Here is a 20,870-nt window from a genome sequence, read left to right on the forward strand (position 1 = left end):
TAACATTCCATTTATTTTTAATAAAAAAGGCCTCTTAGTGGTTTATCGCTCAAATAGCCATTTTCAAGATAAAAAAATGGTTTTTCATTCACGTATCTACCAAAAAAACGGTGTAGGTTTGGAAGTGCGATTTTTTAAAAATTATTTAGGAGAAATTTATATTATTTTGTTTTAGTAGAGGTGGAGGACATGAGGACAAACATTTTTCATCTAATAAATTTTAAGCAAATTGACGATTTTTACTAGAAGAAATAAAAGACTCATATGATAACAAAATGTACATACTTTAATTTTATATTTTATGTAGATGCACATAAATTAATATAAAATAGATAAAAAGCAAATGATAAATATTTTATAATAAATTTTCAAAATTTAGGCCATTTTCCTCAATAAAAGCATTGTACCGTCGATTCATGGATTCAGGAATCTAATGAAATATTCCACGAATATTTTCTACGTATGTAAATGCTGACATTACCTTTGTAAGAATTTCTTGATTAGTTCAAAATTAAACATCCTGTATCTTAAAAACTAAGTGATTTCGGACCTAATTTTATTCGTTTTAAATACTTGTTTTTATGAGCTCTACATCCCCTGAGAGTTTATCGGTATGTTTATGAAACACTCTGCATATATTTCTTCTAGTTTGCTGGACATTCGCAGCTGCTGCAAGATTTTTGCAAGTGAAAATGGTGTCGCAGCTAAAACCAATTCTTACAGAGAGTTTCAAAATTAGGCTTTGGTTCAAGCTACTTCGCAAAAAACTGTTAATTCATGAAAAACAAAGTAAAGAATAATAAATTTACCCCGTTATTGAAAAAACTAAATATTATTTTGTTATTCTATTATTTTAGTTCGTTGGTAATTGATAAAGCACAACAAAGTCCTCAAACTGTAAAAAATGAGTTCGTTTGAAAAATATTATAAAATTTTTCATCTGTTATTTTATTTTTAGGAGATTCATAGTTTTTTACGAAATATTTAAAGTAAAGCTTAATTCTAAAACGATGACTCTGTGACAAATGGTTTGAACTATGTGCCAGAAGAATTCATTTAACCATCGAAATTGCGATATCCTGTACATGTATTTGTTGTCTTTGTAATACTTATGATTGCAGGACGCACATCGATAAAAGTTTTCTTAGGAATTGCACGACACTCAGTGATAATTCGCTGTCTAAACTCTTAAAATTATTTCTAATTGGGTTTTAAACACTACAGATAATCTACAGATAATAAGCAAGATTCGACGATTCTCTAGGTAGAAAAACATTCGTCAATACCGATAAAAGAAAAATACATGATTTTTTACGTTTAATATTAATATTAATTCTTTGATAATAATGTGTGTCGAGAATGTAAATATCTTTTGTACGCTCGCATGGTAAATAATGAACACTTATTATAAATTATTGATGTTAAGCGGCGAATCTTACGGTTTGATATAATTACAATAAAACTCTGAATGAATGAATAGTTCTTCTACTTATTTCTGATTGAAAAGCATTTAATTCTACGCCTAAGTGTCTTACTCATGGATTTTATCTCATACCCGTAGTATTTAAAAAATGAATGACTTCGGTTGGCGGGGTGCTTCGGTGGAGGGTAGAGAGATCAGAATACCCTCTATCACATTTCCCTATTATTTTATGATGCACCTGTTTTTGAATGTTTCTATTGTCGGCACAATTTTCAAGGTATTATAGCATTTGTACCTAAAAAAAAAACAACTTATGTGCTGGGTATTGTTCAAAAGGATCATTAGCTAGAGCAAACATTATATACCTGGAGCGAATGTCTCAAATGTTCTTCCGAAACTTGTTAGAATACCGTACTTCATTTATGATGTCTGGCTCTAAAGAGGAAGGAATCTACTTTATAAGAGAGAGAAAGAGAGAGAGAGAGAGAGGAGCAAAGCCAAAATGACCTTATATATTTTTAGCATGACTACCAAAGGCAGACACCAACTTATTTTTATTGGATGTAATTTACTAGCTTCTAGCTAAGATGTAGCAATTAGGGCCAAGGTGTTGCAAAAGTAGTGTATTTCATTATAGGGCCATAAAACCACATTTTTTGAAATAGTGCCTTTCCTGTATGACGTTTAAATAATGTGCTTTCTTTGATTTATAAATAATTTTGCAAAAACATCTTGTCGTTTTGGAGATAATTTCTTTGAATCACCTTCCCAAGTAGAAAAAAAATATTGTATATGCCAATACTGTACCACTTCTCTTTTGGCAAACAAACTGCTAGTACCGATATTCAATACTAAATGCTCCGTGGTTCGTCAGTAATGCGGCAATTCATCGAGATCTGAATATCTCCACAGTCCGGGGGGAGATTAGTCGGTTAGCAGCAAGGTACCGGAGTAGAATTGAGGGACACCCGAACCCCCTGGCCACCAACTTGTTGAATGATAATCGGGAGAGAAGACTCAAAAGAGCCATACCGAAGGATCTACCGGAGAAGTTCTAGAATCGCTTATAGTTTTAGTTTACTTTATTAGTTGTTTTGTTCTTGCTTTCGCTACTAGCAATGTTTGAAATTGATTAAGTCACATTCGTTAAAAATCGTATGCGACTACTGAGCTGTGTTACGAGTACAGATTGATTTAAGTTTAATGATTCATCTGATCTTCTGAATGCTTTCTGAAGTACAAATGTAAGCAGATTGTAGATAGTTACTGGAAAGAGAAAAAAAAAAAAAAAAAAAAAAGTACCGATATTCAAGGTTTCCATATTTCTTTCTAGAACGTGTAGGTCACAGTCCCGCATTTAAATAATATCGTCGGGTATTATTTAATTATTTGGGTGAAATTTGAAATTCTGAGGGGCCACATTACAAATGATCGGGAAACCCTAGAGTGACACATTCATGTGGCACTAATTAGGAGTTCGTAAAACGGCGTTTTCCGTGCGATTTCAAGAAAAGTGTATTTTCAGCGCAATTAACGAACCGGGCAATACTTCATTGTTGAACAGGGTGGGACAATGAAAACGAAACAAGGGTGATTTCTCATGTTTATCGCTTGCAGAAAACAATCGCCGGGACCCGTCGATTTCTATTTCGGGGGGGTTAAAGTCTATTACGCATATTTCCAAATTTACCACTTCCAGCCATTTACGGGGGTAAGACGTATCCCTGATATCTCAAATAGGATTAGGGTTTATGTGATACCTCGTTTTAAAGGCTATCAAATTTCAACCCTTCCAAATTCTCTGAATTGCAGTAGTTTTTGATAAAACACGTTTTGAATGTTAAGCAAACAATACTTTTTCCACTAGTAAAGTAAAATTTTTTAATGATAATTTCTGAACACGGACTTAACTTTCTAATAGAAATAATCTTGCGAGGGAGGTATGATTCAAACCATTTACATACATACAACATTTACGTATAATTTTACCTATATTACTTTCTCGCTTAACAAGTGTTGTGAGCCGAAATAGTCACGCTCAAAATCATCTGAGGTACTAAATGCAAATAAATTGAATGTAAATAATTCATCACATCGACATCCAAAAGGAGGTAAAAAAATTACTGCATTTATTTTGTTAGAAGCATGGAATTTCATAGCAAAGATAACTACTAAAATTTCACTGGTAAAATTGTAAACAAGACATTGATAAATGATAATACTTTCAAGACTTTAACGCGAGAAATAAACATTTCTTGTAAACATATCAAAGTAGATTGTAGATACATTTCATTGAGTGATAAAAAACTGACATAAAATATTTCCTTGCTTCAAGTTGATTCAAGTGTGATTAAAACAAAAAAAAACGTTAAATACTTCTTACATGAAAATAATACTAACTACAAAGAGGACAAAAGCGTTTCTTTTCTTTATTGACCTATCTTTTATAAACGTGCTGTGTCGAGAACTACTGCATTAAATTCAGAGAACTTGGAAGCGTTGAAAAGAGAATTCGATTATCTTTAAAATAAGGTATCACTTGATCCCTAATCTTATTTAAGATTTAAGGGGTTCGAAGTGGCAAAAAATGTCTGCTGTGTTTTGTTTTCACTGGTCTACCCTGTAAAATCTGGAAATTAATTACTGTCAAATTCGAAGCTTGATAGTTTCTTTTTTTTATCTACGACTCCTCTCCACATGCTAAGATTTTCAAGTACTTTTACCCCGCATTCTCCCTCGTGATTCTGACCCACTGTGTATAATATCGATAAACTTTCGAACCGATCAGTTATGAAAATAGAACCATAATTTTTAAAGAAGAATACGATAAAAAGCGCAATAAAATGCCCATGCTTCGGGAAATGATAAAACAATTTAATGGATTATAAAAATTCTGCAAACCGATCTTAGGGCGCCACTGCGGACCTCTTTTTATGACAAAATAAATAAAAAACTGTACGTGCGTTTATATCGGAAATATTGCCATCCTTTATTAAACTATTAATAGAGAGAAAACGCTCAGTTTTTGTTCAGAGATGCATTGTGAAAGCTATTTGCAGAGTCGTAGAAGCGGGTTTTTTTTATTTTCGCAAATTCTAAAAAAGCGTTGTTTTCCAAAAAATAATTCTAATTCGCACGAATTAAACGATTTTTCTCCACTTTGCACACAACAAAATTCCCGTATTTGTGCAGATGTTCGGAGAAATATTTTTACACCAACAAACATTAGCTAAATGCCCATTAGCGTACACGAAGTAAATTTTTGATTGAGTCACTTCAGAAGAAGTTAACTAAAAACGTATGTCACACTTATACTACTCCCCTAAAAACTAAGCGTTTAGGGCCCTGATTTCGCATACAGAATATAAAACCATGAGAAACCAATTTGTTATTATCATTCCCAACTACGTCCCTGCAATGCTATGAAATGTATGAAGGCGAGATTCCCGGTTCGTAAACATCTCTGGAAATTTTTCGAATAGTTTGTTTACTGTTTGTGTCTTTTTATTCCTTTAACCTCTTTCCAGTCATGACGAAGCTATTTCGATAAAAACATAATCGCCAAGGGAATTTTCTGGCATATTCGGTTCTAGGATATCATGGGATGATCGATCGATATGGAATCGAATTGTCAGAAAATGGACTTCTTTGGGGGGTGCATGGGGCAGTTTCTTAGTTCGATCAACATCACTTATCAGGTAAGTTAAATGTTTGAGAAACGTCGCGGGAGAGATGAAATCGTGATATAAATATGAGATTTGTTTTATGCGTTCTATATTAAGTCCGACTAAGAGCCAATTAGCTCATAATAATTCCGTTTAATGCGTTTCGGGGTGTCTCATAAATCGAAAATCGAGTAAAATGGCAAAGGAAAATTTTCATTTCCGATTGAGTTCATGTCGCAACATTCGCATGTCGGAACATGAACTCAAACACGGAATGGTGTGAATCTTAATTAATTATAAATGTGAATTGTTAAGTTTTCTCCTCATTTGGTCCTTACGGAAATTGCATATTAAAGAGCAACAGCAAAGAATTCAATTTTCTTTCCACGATTTTCAAAAAATAAAATATTTTTTAAAGCTCCGTAAAACGTTACGAATAATAAACTGAGTTAATCGCTATTAACATTACGAATCAAAATTCTTCAAAATTCAATATGTGATAAAATATTTATATACAGTCAAATGTCAGGGGAAGGGGAAAGTGGGAATTCAATATAGAAGCACAAATAAATGTTATTTTACTAACTGCCTTTCTGGCTCTAACTCCACCGCAAATTTATTCACAATTCAAAAATTCTAGAGCAAAGCAGTGTTAAAATAGCTCGAAATGGTGTCTTTTACTCAATTTGAAATGATCTGTTAGGATAAACTGCCGCAGTGATTATCTAAAATCTCTCTATCTGAGAAAAACAGAGTGGTGCTATACAGAGTTAAAAACTTTTTAAACAAGTACGACTGTTGTCTTTTAGCCTAGTATTGAAAAAAGAGCTTTCAGAATGATTTGGAATACTGTCAAACCCGCCAATTTGATTTTCAAAATTAATAATTTTCTAGAAAGGTGGTCAAAATCCTGGACTGTTAGTCAAAATTTCATATGCACCTAACTATGATTTTGGGTAAGATTCGTCAATGATCTTTTACACTTCAAAAAATACATGCAAATTTAGTAAATTGGGCTATCAAATGCAGGGTCGGATATGCATATATAGAGGTTTAAAAGGCCAAAACTGTCAGACTTAAATTGTATCTTGAAAACTCAGTTACTTCAAATTTGGCCTCTTGGGCTTGTAGACAATGTACGTCACTGATTCCGTTATAGTTTAAACGAATAAAATTTTCTTTGTAGGTGCACATATCTAGTGAATTATTTGAAGAACTGAAGCGATGTTTCATGCAGAATTTAAAAAATGTAAAATTAGTACTTGAAGTTTGTGTTCAGATGACATTATTTTAAATTTAATAATTACAATTCTATGCAAGCTAAGAGCAGTTAAAAGCAGAAAAATTTCCTTTGAAGATGTGAAAGTTTGGTAAATTTAGTTTACCAATAGCAGGTGCGATCATATAACGTTTTAAAAAGGCTATAAAAAGCTTTAAAAATTATTTAAAGTTTGCCTTCAACGTTTAGTTAGTTAATTTCTTAACCGGGCATTCAGGCAAAGTATATTACCCATTTATTGCAATTTCGAAATTAAAAATTTTTCTTATAGACGTGGAAATTTTGTTAACAGGTGTATTTGTTTAGGAATTAGGATTTTATAGGGAAAACGCAGATTATTGCTTCCAACTTCATAATCGCTTCTCTACAAGATGGATTTTTAAGATGTTACAGAAGCATATCTAGAGAACCGTTTGACCCGTTAAAACGAAATTTTGGAATATTAGTATTCTACAAGGGGGGCACAATTTAAACGTATTTATTGCAATTTTATGATAGCTTTTCATAAGGTACTAATGACTATAGTTCAAAAGTTAAAACTTATCTTTACGAAACAACTTTACAAACGCTTAGAAGGTGATAATTTAACGAACGGACATAAATTTTATCTTAAGTTTCATTTATTTAGGTTAGGAAAATCCTTTAGAAAGTTTAAATTCGATAACTGCCATCTCTTGTCGAACTACGGTCTCGACTAATGCAATTTTAAGGCACAATTGGTTTAGAAATTTAAAATTTTGCAAACTGAGCAAATGCATTAGGGTCGCACTAATTACGGTTTTTAAAGAGTCGATACAAATCTACAGACCTTTGTCTTCACGATTTTTATAACTGCATTTCTGACCGCCACTGACTTTCTTAGCTCAAAAGTCTAAACTTTCGTAACGTGGAAACTTAGTGAATCATTTGCGCATATGCAGGATCATATTATGGGGGGGCTTAAAAGGGCACATACAAAATTTTGTGTTCAAGACTTGCTATTTCACATTTGATGAGTTGAGCCTCTTGATGGGGTAGGCTATTGATATCATTTCTATTAACAAACACTTAAAAACAAATTTACTTCAGAAATAAAAGGCAGAATCGTATTTATGGGTATTCAAAACCTTAGTGAAATTGTTTTTAGACGTAATATTTTCGTGAAATGTTTTTCTCAGATATCCCACGAATTTAAATTCTTCATAAAACGATGCGCACATACTAAAAAATAAACTCATTAAGAACATAATCCTCGCAATCATAACAGCTAGTCATATGATATTTATTTCCTCATTAAATGATTGGATAACATTCTCATTGACATTCAGACATGCATTCAAACCAATCAGTTAAAAAACAAACAATTATTTCGTCTATTCAAACAACGCGAAAGGGTTGTTGGGCCTTATCATTCGACCGTGGCGCCCCCGCTCGGAGGGTTGAAAAGGGTGGAGCCTCGACTCGAAGGGTTCAAGGGTGGGGGGCGTGTGCTTGACTAGCGACGTCATGTTCAATGCTCAGTCAGTCGAATCTGAACTTCCGTTCTAGACAGATCGCATTCGATGCCTTCATCCGTCATTCGGTCATAGATAACTACGACCTGAACGTGCGCGATTACGTTTTGTTTTCATGTATAGTGATTCAATAGTTCCCACCAGAGTACTGCGAGGTGGCGACTCAAGTGTGATTAGTGCGCTTAAGACAATAGAGGAAATGCAGTCCGACGTTTCGAAACAGGAACCGGCCTCCTCAGAGCAGCACGCGCAGGAGAATGCATACAACCCCATGCAGCCGGCTGGATGGCCAAAATTTGGGAATGCTGTATACCCTGCTAATGGGGTGGTAAGATCTTTTAATTTTTAAACCGATCGTTTACCTTATTTATTTATGCATATGAGAGAAATGAAGATTTTTTTATAGAAAACTTGTGTTTTCATTCTCGTGGGTATCGTTTTCGGTTTTGTTGATGTATGCCATATGGCTTATTGGCATTAAACCTGAGACTTGCCAATTATTATCTATCCATGTAAATTTTAATTATACCACTAAAATACCTCTCGTTTCCTTAATAAAATATGCCATTTGCGTCATATAATTGGTTATCATAATTGGCGACCTACTGGGATTGGTTGAGTTGTAAAAACCTCTAAAAAGTAAAATTTATCACACAAGAATAGTTCGTGACGTATTTTAACATAGTTCAAGGTTCAAATTGTGAAAATATTTTTGAAAATGGCGATTTAGTGGGGGAATCTACTGTTTCTTCGTATAAGTACTATGTAGTTAGTTCTGAACCTTCTTCTTAGCGTATGCAGGGATTTTAAGCCGATTTAAAACAGAATTATAGGACGTGAGTAATTAATTTTTTATGGAAATAATGTGGTTTTAATTTGAAATGCATGATAATAAGAATATCAGATATTTCGCAAAATTGTTTTGTTATACGGTATGCAATTGCATCAGCATTGCACATGTTTTTAAGGAATGTTGATTTTTTTTTTCGCTTTTTAACAATATTTTTTTAATTTTATAAAACTATATTTTCCAAGAACGATTTTTTTTCTGTAAATGTGTAACTTACATTAATTTCTGACTTTGAGTATTTAATTTACTTCTTTTGTATATTTTTCTCGGTTTTTATTATTCATTCTCTTGCTTTTAACGATATTTGAAACGCTCTCCCACATTTTGTTGTCCTCTAAAGTACAAGTTTTTGTAGAGTCATAGTTTATCTCGATCTTAAAATCCCTTTTGTTTTGTCTCAAAAATCGGCGCACTTGAGATTTTTTCTCAAGTAAATAATTTGTAAGGACAAAAGGTTTATTATGATTAATATAAGTATTGAAAAATTTAAAAAAAGGGGGTCTCTTTTATCGTTCGATGCTGGTTCCGTACGCCTGTTCTCTTAACGGATCAAATTGCAATATTTCGTGATTATACGCAACAGTTATGAGATAATTTAATTTCAAACTCATTGGCGCAGAAACCTTATTTTGGTTTGATACTGTAGTATATTTTCTTGTAATTTTTCAAAAATTGTTTTTTTAAGTCTGTAAAAAAGAGTTTTCTTCTATCATCAAACGCCTCTGCCCTACTCCTCTATTTCTCAGTAAATCAAATTGCGTAATTCATCGTTCGAGACTATTCTACCTAAAAGCCATTGAAGTGAAAGGTTTGTTGTAATTATCAAAATTGTTAAATTAGTTTTTAACGTATTTTTCAATAAAGTTTTCTCTGGTGCCATCCAAGATCACTTCACTACGCCTCTGTTTCTCAACAAAACAAATTATAAAACTTACTGGTTAATCGTAACAGTTAGAATATTTCATCTAAAAATCGTTGGAATAGTAGATTTATCTTAATTATAACAATTTATGAAAAAATTGCATTTTTTATATTATAAGATCATCTTCATGGACTGCTCAGTGTCCTCACATTACGTCTCTACAATTCACTTAGCAAATTACATTACAAAATTTACTAATTACTTCTAATACTTAGAAAGATTCGTTCAAAAATCATTGGTGCAGAAGGTCCATTTTAGTTATTAATATATTAAAAGCACCTAAGCTTATTGTAAGCGAGGTGCTATTTTTCCGCGCTTCAGAGTTTTAGTAAATTAAATTTATGAAATTACTGATTATACAGAATAGTTAGGTTATTTCATTCAAAACTCTTTGGTGCAGTCCTTCTAATTTGATAGGTGAATTGCTAAAAATACTCACAATTTCGTGTAATTCTGAATGCCTTAAATAAGCATTTACATCTTATTCAATTTGACTTCAAGTAAGCTCTTTTTTGCTTTTTTCACATTCGTACCTATTACAAAAGTATTTGATCCAGAAATCATTGGCGACGCCAGACGTTGTAGGATTATTAAAATTTTTCAAAATCAAATATTAAATCAAAAGTATTTTCTCTGTTCTTAAAGTGGGACCAGCAACTGTTTCTTGATATTCCATGTTAATTATTCACTATTAGATCCGAACACTACTAGATCCACGTAAAAGCACTGCGTATTTCAAGCTGTCCCCGGGTAGATCGCTTACCTCATTCTCTCAAGATAACAACTATATAATATTTAAAGCTGCGTTGCCAGGTTTATGTATTTTCTGACGAATTACGGTTATTTGTCAGGAGTGAACAGCCATTTCTCGTTGTTGGTAAAAGCTCGAATTTATGAACCTGTGAACTACACAACAGAGTTGTATAGCTGGTGACACAAATTTTTTAAATTTCGAAATAAAATTCTTTCCTACAGAACTTCTATTTGCTTCTATTTGTTACCATGGAAATTGAACTTTTTATTTTGGAAATTAAAAATTAAAATTTTACAAATTCAGACATAAAAACAAGTTGAGCCCGCATTTCTGTTTTTAATTTAGTGGAAAAATGAATATTAGAAAAACAGAACAATATAGCATGCGTGTATGTATGTGTATGTGTTAATTTTCTATAAAGTATATAATCTGTCACTACACGGTTCTTTTCTGTTTTTTCAAGTATTGTTATTCAGAGAAGCAATAGGTCTTTCTATTATCTTCCTTAAAACCACCCCAACTCGCTTTGCTTCATTTTCTTTTCTCTGAAGACTCTATGTTAGATTAAAAATTTTATTCGATTTTCAAACTTTCTCTTGACCCCTTCTAGACGACACACAGCTCCTTTCCTCTGACTTTCAGACCTAAAAAACCTTGAAGAAACGTGCAAAATATCACCAATTAGTAGATCCATTGTTCGGGAAATTATTAATCAGATTCAAAAAATGATAATTTCTAATGGACACTTAGCATTTTGACGATCGTACGTACCTAAGACCCCTGAATATGCATATTCTAATTTCGTTATGCTCCCAAGAAAAAACTTATATACATTGCACGAATTCAAGTGGAACAAAAATATTTATCTAATTCGCCAATGAGCGGTTGTTATTCCTATTATGAAGATAAATATATTATTTCTCTTTTTTTTAATTACTCTTACGTGGGGGGGAAATTCCATGTTTCACCACTACGGTCGTTTCCGAAAAAAGCCGGTTTTTTCTGAATCATTTACGATTCTCCCGAATTGTCTGTTTACCTTAGAGCAGTGGTTCACAACCAGGCCAAATTTCACCTTGCTGGGATAATGAATCATTGACACACTTTAATGATGCGTTATTTTCCCAATAAAAAAATATATATATCAGAGATGTTTGAGCGCACAATTTAGCATTATTTCAAAACTGATAAGTCATTTCCTTTGCCCGTTTTATCGAGCGAAATGTGCATTTTTTAAATGTTAAATAAAACGTGGTTAACAATAATAAAGCGAAACAAACAAGTGGTGGCTCGAAACTGTGTCTTCAATTTTTTTTATTATCACTCCGTTATTTACTCGTCTTATAAATAGTTTCACCTGATAACAAACGAGGAGGATCTGATTGCACGCACGTGTGATACTTTTCGGGGAGGTTATAACATGATTAAGTGTTTACATCTTACATCACAACAATAACGTAAGTTAAGTATTAAGTGACACCGCCTTTTTATTGCCTAATCATACCACGTCTCTGAAACGTATTTTTAGCAGGAACTTTCCATTCAGCCTCGATCCAAAGTTGTTTTTTCAAGTTCTTAAAAATTAATGAGTCACATTTGAAACTGTGGTTAAAAAACATTACGCAGTCCGACATTGGCCCGGCATTAATCGTCGGAAAAACAGCCCGGTTGTTTTCGAAAAATAGGCGATAAAAGCACCGGGAAATCTGGGATGTAACCATTTCCTTATCCATTCCTTTTGCCTTTAAAAAGGTAACACAAACAAACAGCCTAAATTTAACATACACGGGGCCTTTGATTCATTTTAAACAATGGGTTTCACATTATGTAAACATGTTTTTTATGAGTGCCTCTTGATAGACAGGGACGTATTTAATGTCATTTTATGAGTAAATTACACGTGAGGAATGACCAATTTAAAAAGTTCGATCTTTTTCTTTCTGAAGGTACTTTCTTCGCTCGATTTTCTGTTCGCTCTTTTATTCGTTCAATGCGTTTCCACCGATTTCCACCAAGTTCGGTTTTAGAAGGACATGGGGAAAGGGTGAGTTTTGACATAGGAAAAGTCTCTTCAAAGCAGCTCAAACTTCAATATTTAAAAAAATCCAATTATTCTATATGGTATCGGTTAAGAGCCATTTATCCGTAAATGGTCAAGCGTCAATATGGAAAAATATGACACTTTTTTAAAATGAGGAAAAGTTGAAAAATAGGTTTATCTTTGCTAGATTCATTACCGTGTTTACCGGTATGTGCCGCATATAAAATTTATCTCTTAATTTAATGTCCTCAATACTTTAAATTTACCCGTAAATCTCTGAAAATTCAAACTACCCTATGTCAACGACGCGAAGTTAAAAATTAGATTTAGCCCCCTTTTACCTTAAATTCCTCTAATAAAAGAGTGTTCATAAAAGTTTGGTGCTCCCGACTATTTTAAATTCATTTGTAAATCGATAAGCAAAAAAGATCATTAAATAAGATCATTTTTGAAAAGATCATTAGAAAGAAAATCTAAGCATTTTCAATTTACCCACAGATCGTCGAAACATAAGAAGAATCGCCGAAAAAAGCTAACGCCGTTGCGTGAATTTTCGAATGACAAAAAAGTGAAAAATAATTGTACATTTAGGTTTATCCTCGTATTTGTTCTACATTTTCAACCGTCAAATTCGCAAGTTAAAAATATTTCTGAATGTTTTAAAAACAGTCCTGCTTTTTTTGAATTAACCCTCAAATCTACTCATATAACGATAAGAAATTAAGCTCTTCAAATAAACTCAATACGCGATTTTTGGTGGAGAATTTTACAGAGAAAAAAGTAAATTTAGCCCCATACGCACCTTAAATTCTTCAGTATTATTATCTTGTTCAATACGTAGAATTTCCCTTAATTTCAACAAGTAACTGAATTCATTCATTAGACAAAATGTTTGTATTATTTAACACTTAAAACATTTCTCAATTACGCATCTCTGAAAGACAAAAAGTTCCAAAGAAATGTTCATATAACCAGTATGCGCATAGTTTTGTGTAACGAATGACATTCTCGTTACACAAACTCGATGTCCCGCAATACGACACAAACTACAGAAAATGCCATTTCCTAATGTCCTAAGAAATTAGGAAAAAGGCAGAAATCGGAACTTATTTATGTCGTGTGCAGTATTTGAAGAACTACATTAAGTATTGCTATTACTGGTCCCACTTTTTAAGTGAATTAGTAATTGAAGGTACTACCTTTTATTATGTAACTAGTGTCGAAATCCTTGTTTAGACAGCGGCTAGGATTAAGGAAATCGCCACTTTATAAAATATTCGAAAATATGTTCAATTTCTGAAACATTCCAACGTGAATCTCTTATAGTCCAAAAATTTAAATATATCAAAAATCCTTCCAATTCCAAAAGACCAAGAAACCTTTATACACTAAGTTCAAATCTAAAAAAAAAAACACTGGAAAAAAATCATTACAAAGAAAGTCAGTGGTATGTCCGCAAAAGAATTGACCGTAAAAATAGAAATGGAAAGAGGGTGCTGGGTAACCCAGAAAAAACGCGTTTCTCCTTAATGGCAACATCAGACATACCTGGTACAGTCTGGAACAAATCGAAAGAAAAAAAACACAGCTCAGCCTAGTGTCGAAACACTCACAGTTTCTTCAATTTCTGGAATGAGTTCACCATATCCATGAATATTTCACGATGAATACCTGCTGTGTTTTAAATAAGTACAAATACGATAAACATAAGTAGAAACACGTGTCTTAGAATTGCCCAACATTATCTTTGCACTTCTACTTGAACGTTCAATCCTTTTGTGGACTTGGTACTAAATTTTCCTAACATGCATGTCCATTCGCAGAAAACGTTTCTATTAAAAAATAATTTTATTACCCCTTTATTTAACTTAAATGAATTTACAAATATTAATTGAAAATTAAATTCTACTAATAAACATCATGATATACAGCACTAAAACATTTCCAGAAATACAGAACTTCTTCGTAGCAAAAATAGATTATTCTAAAGTATGAGGATTGTCTCAAAAGTACCGGACATGACACGTAGATGGCGATTTTTGTTAAAGATTTGTCCATATCACAATGTTCTAACTTTAAAAAGCTTACGTGCTATGATTATAAATTAATTAATTTATGAGGAAACTAAACAGAATTCGACCAAAAATCGAAAGCGATAAAACTTAGGTGATAGATTGAAGACTTTAAGATAAATGTTAAAATTGACCAATGACGCGCAAGAAAATTTTTCTAAAGGATTTTATGGACCAAGACCTCGGAAAATACACTACCATGTATAGTAATTGGAAGCAATCTGCTTTGACATTAAGCAGCATCTACTACTTAATACGTGTATGAAAATTGATATCTCAATCTGCAGTAGATCAAGCACAATAAACTAATATCTAACTTTTTCGTAACTTTTAACACCCTGTAATCGCTATTGATCGAGATTAGACTCATGCTTATATGAACTTTTTTCTTTATTTTGTATTAGAACATACATACACCAAATAGTGCCTTGCAATTCTAAAACATGCTGTATAGCTTTTACCCTTCTCGTTTTGTAAGAAATGAAATAACTCTAGATATAGAAATTTACACTATATGGGAATGCTCCTTTTACTAAAACAATACTTTGACATATGATGACCTACCGCTATACACAAAACCGCCCCAAATATAAACTAAATACCTGAGCTTTGACGAGTTAAAATACATTTTTAATTGTCTTCAATCAAAACGTTTTATTTTTTTCGACCGTTCTACCTTTTTCTAAAATGGAATTCACTACATTTATACAGGGTGAGTCGGGAGAACCGTGCCTAACTTCAGGAGCGTGTTGTACACGAAAAATAAACGTAAAAAAAACTCAAATGTTGTTATCCGAGTTTCGTTTGTTTACAAGTTATAGCGGAAATAAAATTAAAACATAAAGGTTAAGCAACATTTAGACGAAACGTTTCCTGGACGTTGGATTGGTAGCGGTGGCCCTATTAGTTGGCCTCCAAGGTCTCAAGACCTGACACCACTAGATTATTGTTTGTGGGGTTGGTTTAAAACTGAAGTGTACAGAGTAAAAGTGGACACTCAAGATGCACTAATTCAACGAATTAGAAATGCTGCAGCTGCTATTAAAGAAAGACATGAGACAATCAGGAGCGCAACGAATGCCCTTCATAGACGAAGCCGAAAATGTTTAGAAGTTAATGGCATTATTTTTGAACATTTACTATGATATCCAAACGTTAATTTATGGAATTTCTTATGAAATTTATAAAATTTTTTCATTTTTGTTTACGCTATAACTTGTAAACAAACGAAAATCGGATAACAACATTTGAGTTTTTTTACATTTATTTTTCGTGTACAACACGCTCCTGAAGTTTGGCACGATCCTCCCGACTCACCCTGTATAGTCGCAATTAAATATTTTTAACATTAATTCAACCACCAATAATAGAAATTCACTGTGTTATAACACAATCGTTGATAATGAAAGGCAACACATTACCCCCTACTTTAAATCTACTTCTACACATTACCGACTTATTCAGGAACACGAAAATACTTGTGAAAATAGGAATAATGTAATAACTTCGATACGAGAAGTTTCCAGTGATTGTCACTGCATGTGGAATAACTGTACCCTTCAATCGTTTTTAAAGCCATTTTGAACGTTCTAACACAAGGCATTTTTGTTTTACACTTACATATGAATAAATTACAAAATCGAGCATAAGATATTTGTGATGCAGAAGTGCTCCCTCAAATTTATTCTTAATTCTTGCAGTAAATTTGCGAAACTATGAACTTGTTTTTTCCTACCACGTCTTTATATTATAGAATTATCTAAAAAACGGGTAACCAAACCCGTGCTTACACTCCACTTCAATTAATTATCATTTTTTATAAGTTTTAGCTACTAAAATTTTTTCTTCGACCAGGAAAAAATATCCTAATACCATTTTTTTTTTTTTTCAGAAAGAGGAACCCATGGACGACGCACCCCACGACTCTGGGGTGACCTCCTGCAGCGACCTCTCAATTTCTCCCGCCAGCGTCCGGAGCAATACTAATACCACATCCCCCGCCCCCGCCAACACCTATCAATTCTCCTCGGCAAACACCAATCTGCCACAGCCCGCCTGGTACAATCACCCTCAGAGCCCGGAGGGAGCCAAACAGCCTAACAACCCCAGCCCGGTTCTAGCAAATAAAAACGAAGGCAACGTCAACAGTATGGATGGATTTCGGAGTCCAAAGATGAATTCTCATGGAAAAATGAAGGTGCATAAGTGCAAACAATGTGATTTTTCCGCATACACCAAAGTCGAGTTCTGGGCTCATTCTGAAGTACACATCAAAACCGATAAAGCACTTAAATGCCCTCAGTGCCCATTCGTGACTGAATATAAGCACCATTTGGAGTATCATTTATTAAATCATGCTGGGGCCAAGCCGTTTAAATGTCCCCAATGCGAGTACTCCTGCGTCAACAAATCGATGCTGAACTCCCATTTAAAGTCTCATTCCAAGGTGTATCAATACAGATGTTTTGATTGCAATTACGAGACCAAGTACTGCCACTCTTTGAAGATGCATCTGAGGAAGTACACGCACACCCCGGACGTGGTACTGAATCCAGATGGTACTCCAAACCCCTATCCAGTTATTGATGTATACGGAACTCGCAGAGGACCCAAAGTCAAGAAAACAGGAAATTCTCCTCCAATTGTGGGACCACCATCAATCCAGACCTCAGAAATATCAAACCAACCAAAGATGCCAGAAGTATCCCCACCCATGATGCCAGAAGCGCCAATAATTCCAGAAATACCAATGTTGCCAGAAATGCCAATGATGCCAGAAGTACCAATGATGCCACCTATGCTGAACCCGCTATTGAACCCCCAGGCAATGTTGCCATTCCCGTTGTTGCCTTTGCCCGGATTCCCTCCAATGAGTCCAGAGATGATGTTGAACCTCCACAGCATGTTCAGGGAACGCTTGGAGGAACTAACCAAGCGCAATATGGCCATTAGTAATCCAGAGCCGATTCGGGACGACATGGGCGCTCTCGATTTGACCAACAAGACCTCCGAACGCGGAGATTCAGAAAACGAAGACGAGGCCATGACCACTGTGTTTAGTAATGTTGAGGTCATTGAAAATCAGCCCGAGATGAAGACTGAAGGGGATGCTGAAGAGGACGTTAACGCTTCCAAGCAGCAGGAGTTTGAGTGCGAACCCTGCGGGATTTCCTTCGAAGATGAGGTGCTGTACAGAATCCACATGGGCTACCACGGATACAACAGCCCATTTACGTGCAATATGTGCGGGGAGGAGTGCAAAAACAAAGTGAATTTCTTCATGCACATTGCGAAGGTTGCACATTAAATGGTAGAAATGGTATGCGTGTAATTAGAGTAAATAGTGGTATTTTAGTAGTCATATTTCTTCGAATATAAGTCGGTATCCTAAACTACTAGTCATCTCGACTTGGTGCAATTGTTTTAAATTAGAGGAAAAAGACATTTCATAGGTTATTTCATGGTCAAATTTAGGATTTTGTCCTGTCTGACCACTGTGGATTTACTTCAGTACAACTCCGATCTCCTTAGTTTAATTTTAGTGTAATTGTGAGAGTTTAGTTATATTATAATGCGGTATAGTCCTATTTTTATACCAGTAATTCCATTTTATAATAATTGTCATATAGTGTAAATATTTTTTTCTACGATACCAAAAAGAACTGTCTGTAAATAATTTTGTGATTGTCTTTAAGTATTAGTGGGTCGTCCTGTACAGGCCATGTCTAGCTGAGGATTGACTCAATTTAAGTCAATTTTACGACTGAGTCAGTCTTCGATTTTATACCCTAAAACCATAAGACTGATCTTGAGAAGATTTTCGAAGAACTTTATCTTGAATTTTAACTTGAATCGTTCCCAAAAAAAGGTAAACTTCTTCGAATGTCTATTTGTATAATAACCCCGCGCTCTGAGCCTAGTAATCAATTTTTGTGACTGTTTTCATTTTCGTAATTTTAATAGTTCTAGTGTATGTAAGTTTATTGTATTGTACAGGCGTCTTGCGCAAGTATCTTGCGCAGAAGGCCTAAAAGGATATATTTCCAAATTCGCTTTGCTCAACAATTCCCACTGAAATGGCCCGAAGGATCCAAAAATATGTATATATGTATATACAGGTCATTAATGTGATCACATTAGAGACTATGAGGGTAGATTTCTCTAAATAAATTGTGAGAACGATCTAAATAAGAAAATGTTCGCATGCGTTTCGTTTCAGTAATGCGAGGTGTTACAACTTTTAAATTTATTTTCATTTTCTTATTAACTTATTGTATATTTTTCATTTGTTTAATAACTGCTGGAACTATCCGAGTATTTAAGTCGATAATACTTGCGTCTTATTTTGATCAAATATGAATTAAATTAAATTTAAAACATTTAATTTATTGTAATTAAAATGTTTAATATTTTTATTATTTTTTTTGCGTAACGATCACATTAACAGCCTACATAATGTTATTTTATGGGAATAGATGGGCTTCCAATTTAGGAAATATGACCCTTCGTATATAGTGTTTGATTGGCATTAGTTTAATGGATAATTTTAAAAACCTATCCTTTTCACTAATGTGGTATATACGTAGGTTAATTAAAGTTGAAATTTAAATTTCGACGCCCGAACAAAAAATTAAAACAAAAACAAAAAAAAAGTAACTGAAACCATTCCAATTCAGTCTAGAAAACAACTCTACTTAACATCGTCACTTCATGGACATTATCATAGATCCCTGTGATTCATGTATACCATGATTTGAAAAGGGAGTGTTTTAAAATTTTCAAGGAAATTTCGTGTCACAAATTGCAATCTTTGGCATGTGCAGCGACACGAATTTGCCTTTCACTGTATGACACCTACATCGTCATAACCCCCAGGTCATACCAATGATGGACCGGAATTCGCCTTATATATGTAATAATAAATTATTACGAAGATTTCTAATAAAATGATTTTAAAATATTCTTGAAGTTTTTTTCTCATTTGCACACGAGGATATTCAGTAGGCTCGTTTTATTTGTGATTAGCAAACAATCAACCTGGTGACATCACTAATTGACTGATATAGTATGGATTTATTGCACTTAAGAGTGTTTTTCGAACAAAAGTATACACGGAACTATTATTTGTTTATCGGCACATGATTGAAAATTCCGGTTATAACCGAATTCAAGGTAATAAATAAATGAAAGACAACAAAGTATAGTGGTTTCTATATTAATAATAATGAAATGGTGCTTTTATTAGTGATGGTCTTGAAATTATGACAAATCGCAGGAATTTGGGAAAATTTTACAATAATTCGAAATTTATGTTTACTTTCTTAAGTTATTAGACAGTAAACATGTTTTTAGAGACAGCAATAGAGCAAAGCCATAAATATTCCACTGAAGTTTGATTTTTTTTTAATTTGTTATCGCTTATTTATTTTTCGTACAAGTTATATTAATCCGTGTGGCTTTCTTTTATTATTTCAACACATTTTAAGAACTGTTTTAACTTTGAAAAACTGGAATTAATTCTACAAGGTGTTTTTTTGGTGTGCCTGCCATTACTATCTTCGAAACGGTGAAAGTTAAATTAGACAAAAGTGATACCTTGTGGAGCTGATTAAGGAACCCGTTACAAGGTTGCCATGTTTTCAGTGGTTTAGTAGATACTTGAAAAAATATGAAAATTGCCCAAAACTTCAATCCCTCGTATTTCCTAAACTGTTTGTGACATAAAAAAAAGTTTAAATTACAAATTTTCACAACTTTTTATAAAACAACATATCGACCGTCAATGTACAGCTTCTAATAACTAAGTAATTGTTATCAACTTCATTATTTTAAATACGGAGCTAAAATTTTTATTTCATATTTCGAAAGCTTTTTTATTCCTTACAGACCCATGTATAATTTATTTACATTTACTGTCATTTCAACCCGAATAAATCATCAGACAATTTTTTTATTTACCTATTTAAACTACACTACCTCCTCATGTGTCTTATTGACCTATAATTATCCTAAATATTCAAAGTGTTTCCCATTCTCCCTATAACATAACCGTACATTATTTCTGGATACTTCTAAGAGTTTTTTTTCTAATCTATTTTTCCTTCGTTACTGAATAGCATTGTGGGCTATTCTCATATTTTTCTAAATATCTACGATAGTCCTGAAAATGTGGCAAGCATGTAGCAGTTTCCTTAATCAGTTCCACTAGGAACCACTTTTATCTAATTTAACCGAAATTGTAACTCCCACCGTTTCGGATAGCAATGATAGGCACTCCAAAAAAAACACTCCGTATTCTATATTAAACCTGATTACTCAACTATTGACGTCCTTAATTCTCAGTTTAAGGCATCTTTAAAATCGTGACAATA

The 20,870-nt window shown here is 33.5% G+C and overlaps 1 protein-coding gene and 1 long non-coding RNA gene across 3 annotated transcripts; one reads left to right on the forward strand and one right to left on the reverse strand.

Moving 5' to 3' along the window:
- Window positions 1-300: 300 nt before the first annotated feature.
- Window positions 301-3,539, reverse strand: LOC136348630 (uncharacterized). Its single transcript, XR_010733693.1, has 3 exons — window positions 3,422-3,539; window positions 1,556-1,718; window positions 301-669 (listed from the first exon to the last, which is right to left on the reverse strand). It is a non-coding gene; the product is annotated as an uncharacterized lncRNA (long non-coding RNA).
- A 4,323-nt stretch (window positions 3,540-7,862) lies between these two features.
- Window positions 7,863-19,459, forward strand: hb (hunchback). Of its 2 annotated transcripts, none has more exons than XM_066299178.1 (2): window positions 7,863-8,188; window positions 16,391-19,459. In XM_066299178.1, exons 1-2 carry the CDS (start codon window positions 7,976-7,978, stop codon window positions 17,804-17,806), a joined length of 1,629 nt encoding a protein of 542 aa, XP_066155275.1. In that variant the 5' UTR covers window positions 7,863-7,975; the 3' UTR covers window positions 17,807-19,459. The 2 variants fall into 2 exon arrangements, with proteins under 2 accessions (XP_066155275.1, XP_066155283.1); XM_066299186.1 differs by lacking the exon at window positions 7,863-8,188 and adding an exon at window positions 8,600-8,696.
- The last annotated feature ends 1,411 nt before the right edge of the window (window positions 19,460-20,870 follow it).

The sequence above is a fragment of the Euwallacea fornicatus genome, chromosome 2 (assembly GCF_040115645.1).
Source record: "Euwallacea fornicatus isolate EFF26 chromosome 2, ASM4011564v1, whole genome shotgun sequence".
NCBI lineage: Eukaryota > Metazoa > Arthropoda > Insecta > Coleoptera > Curculionidae > Euwallacea > Euwallacea fornicatus.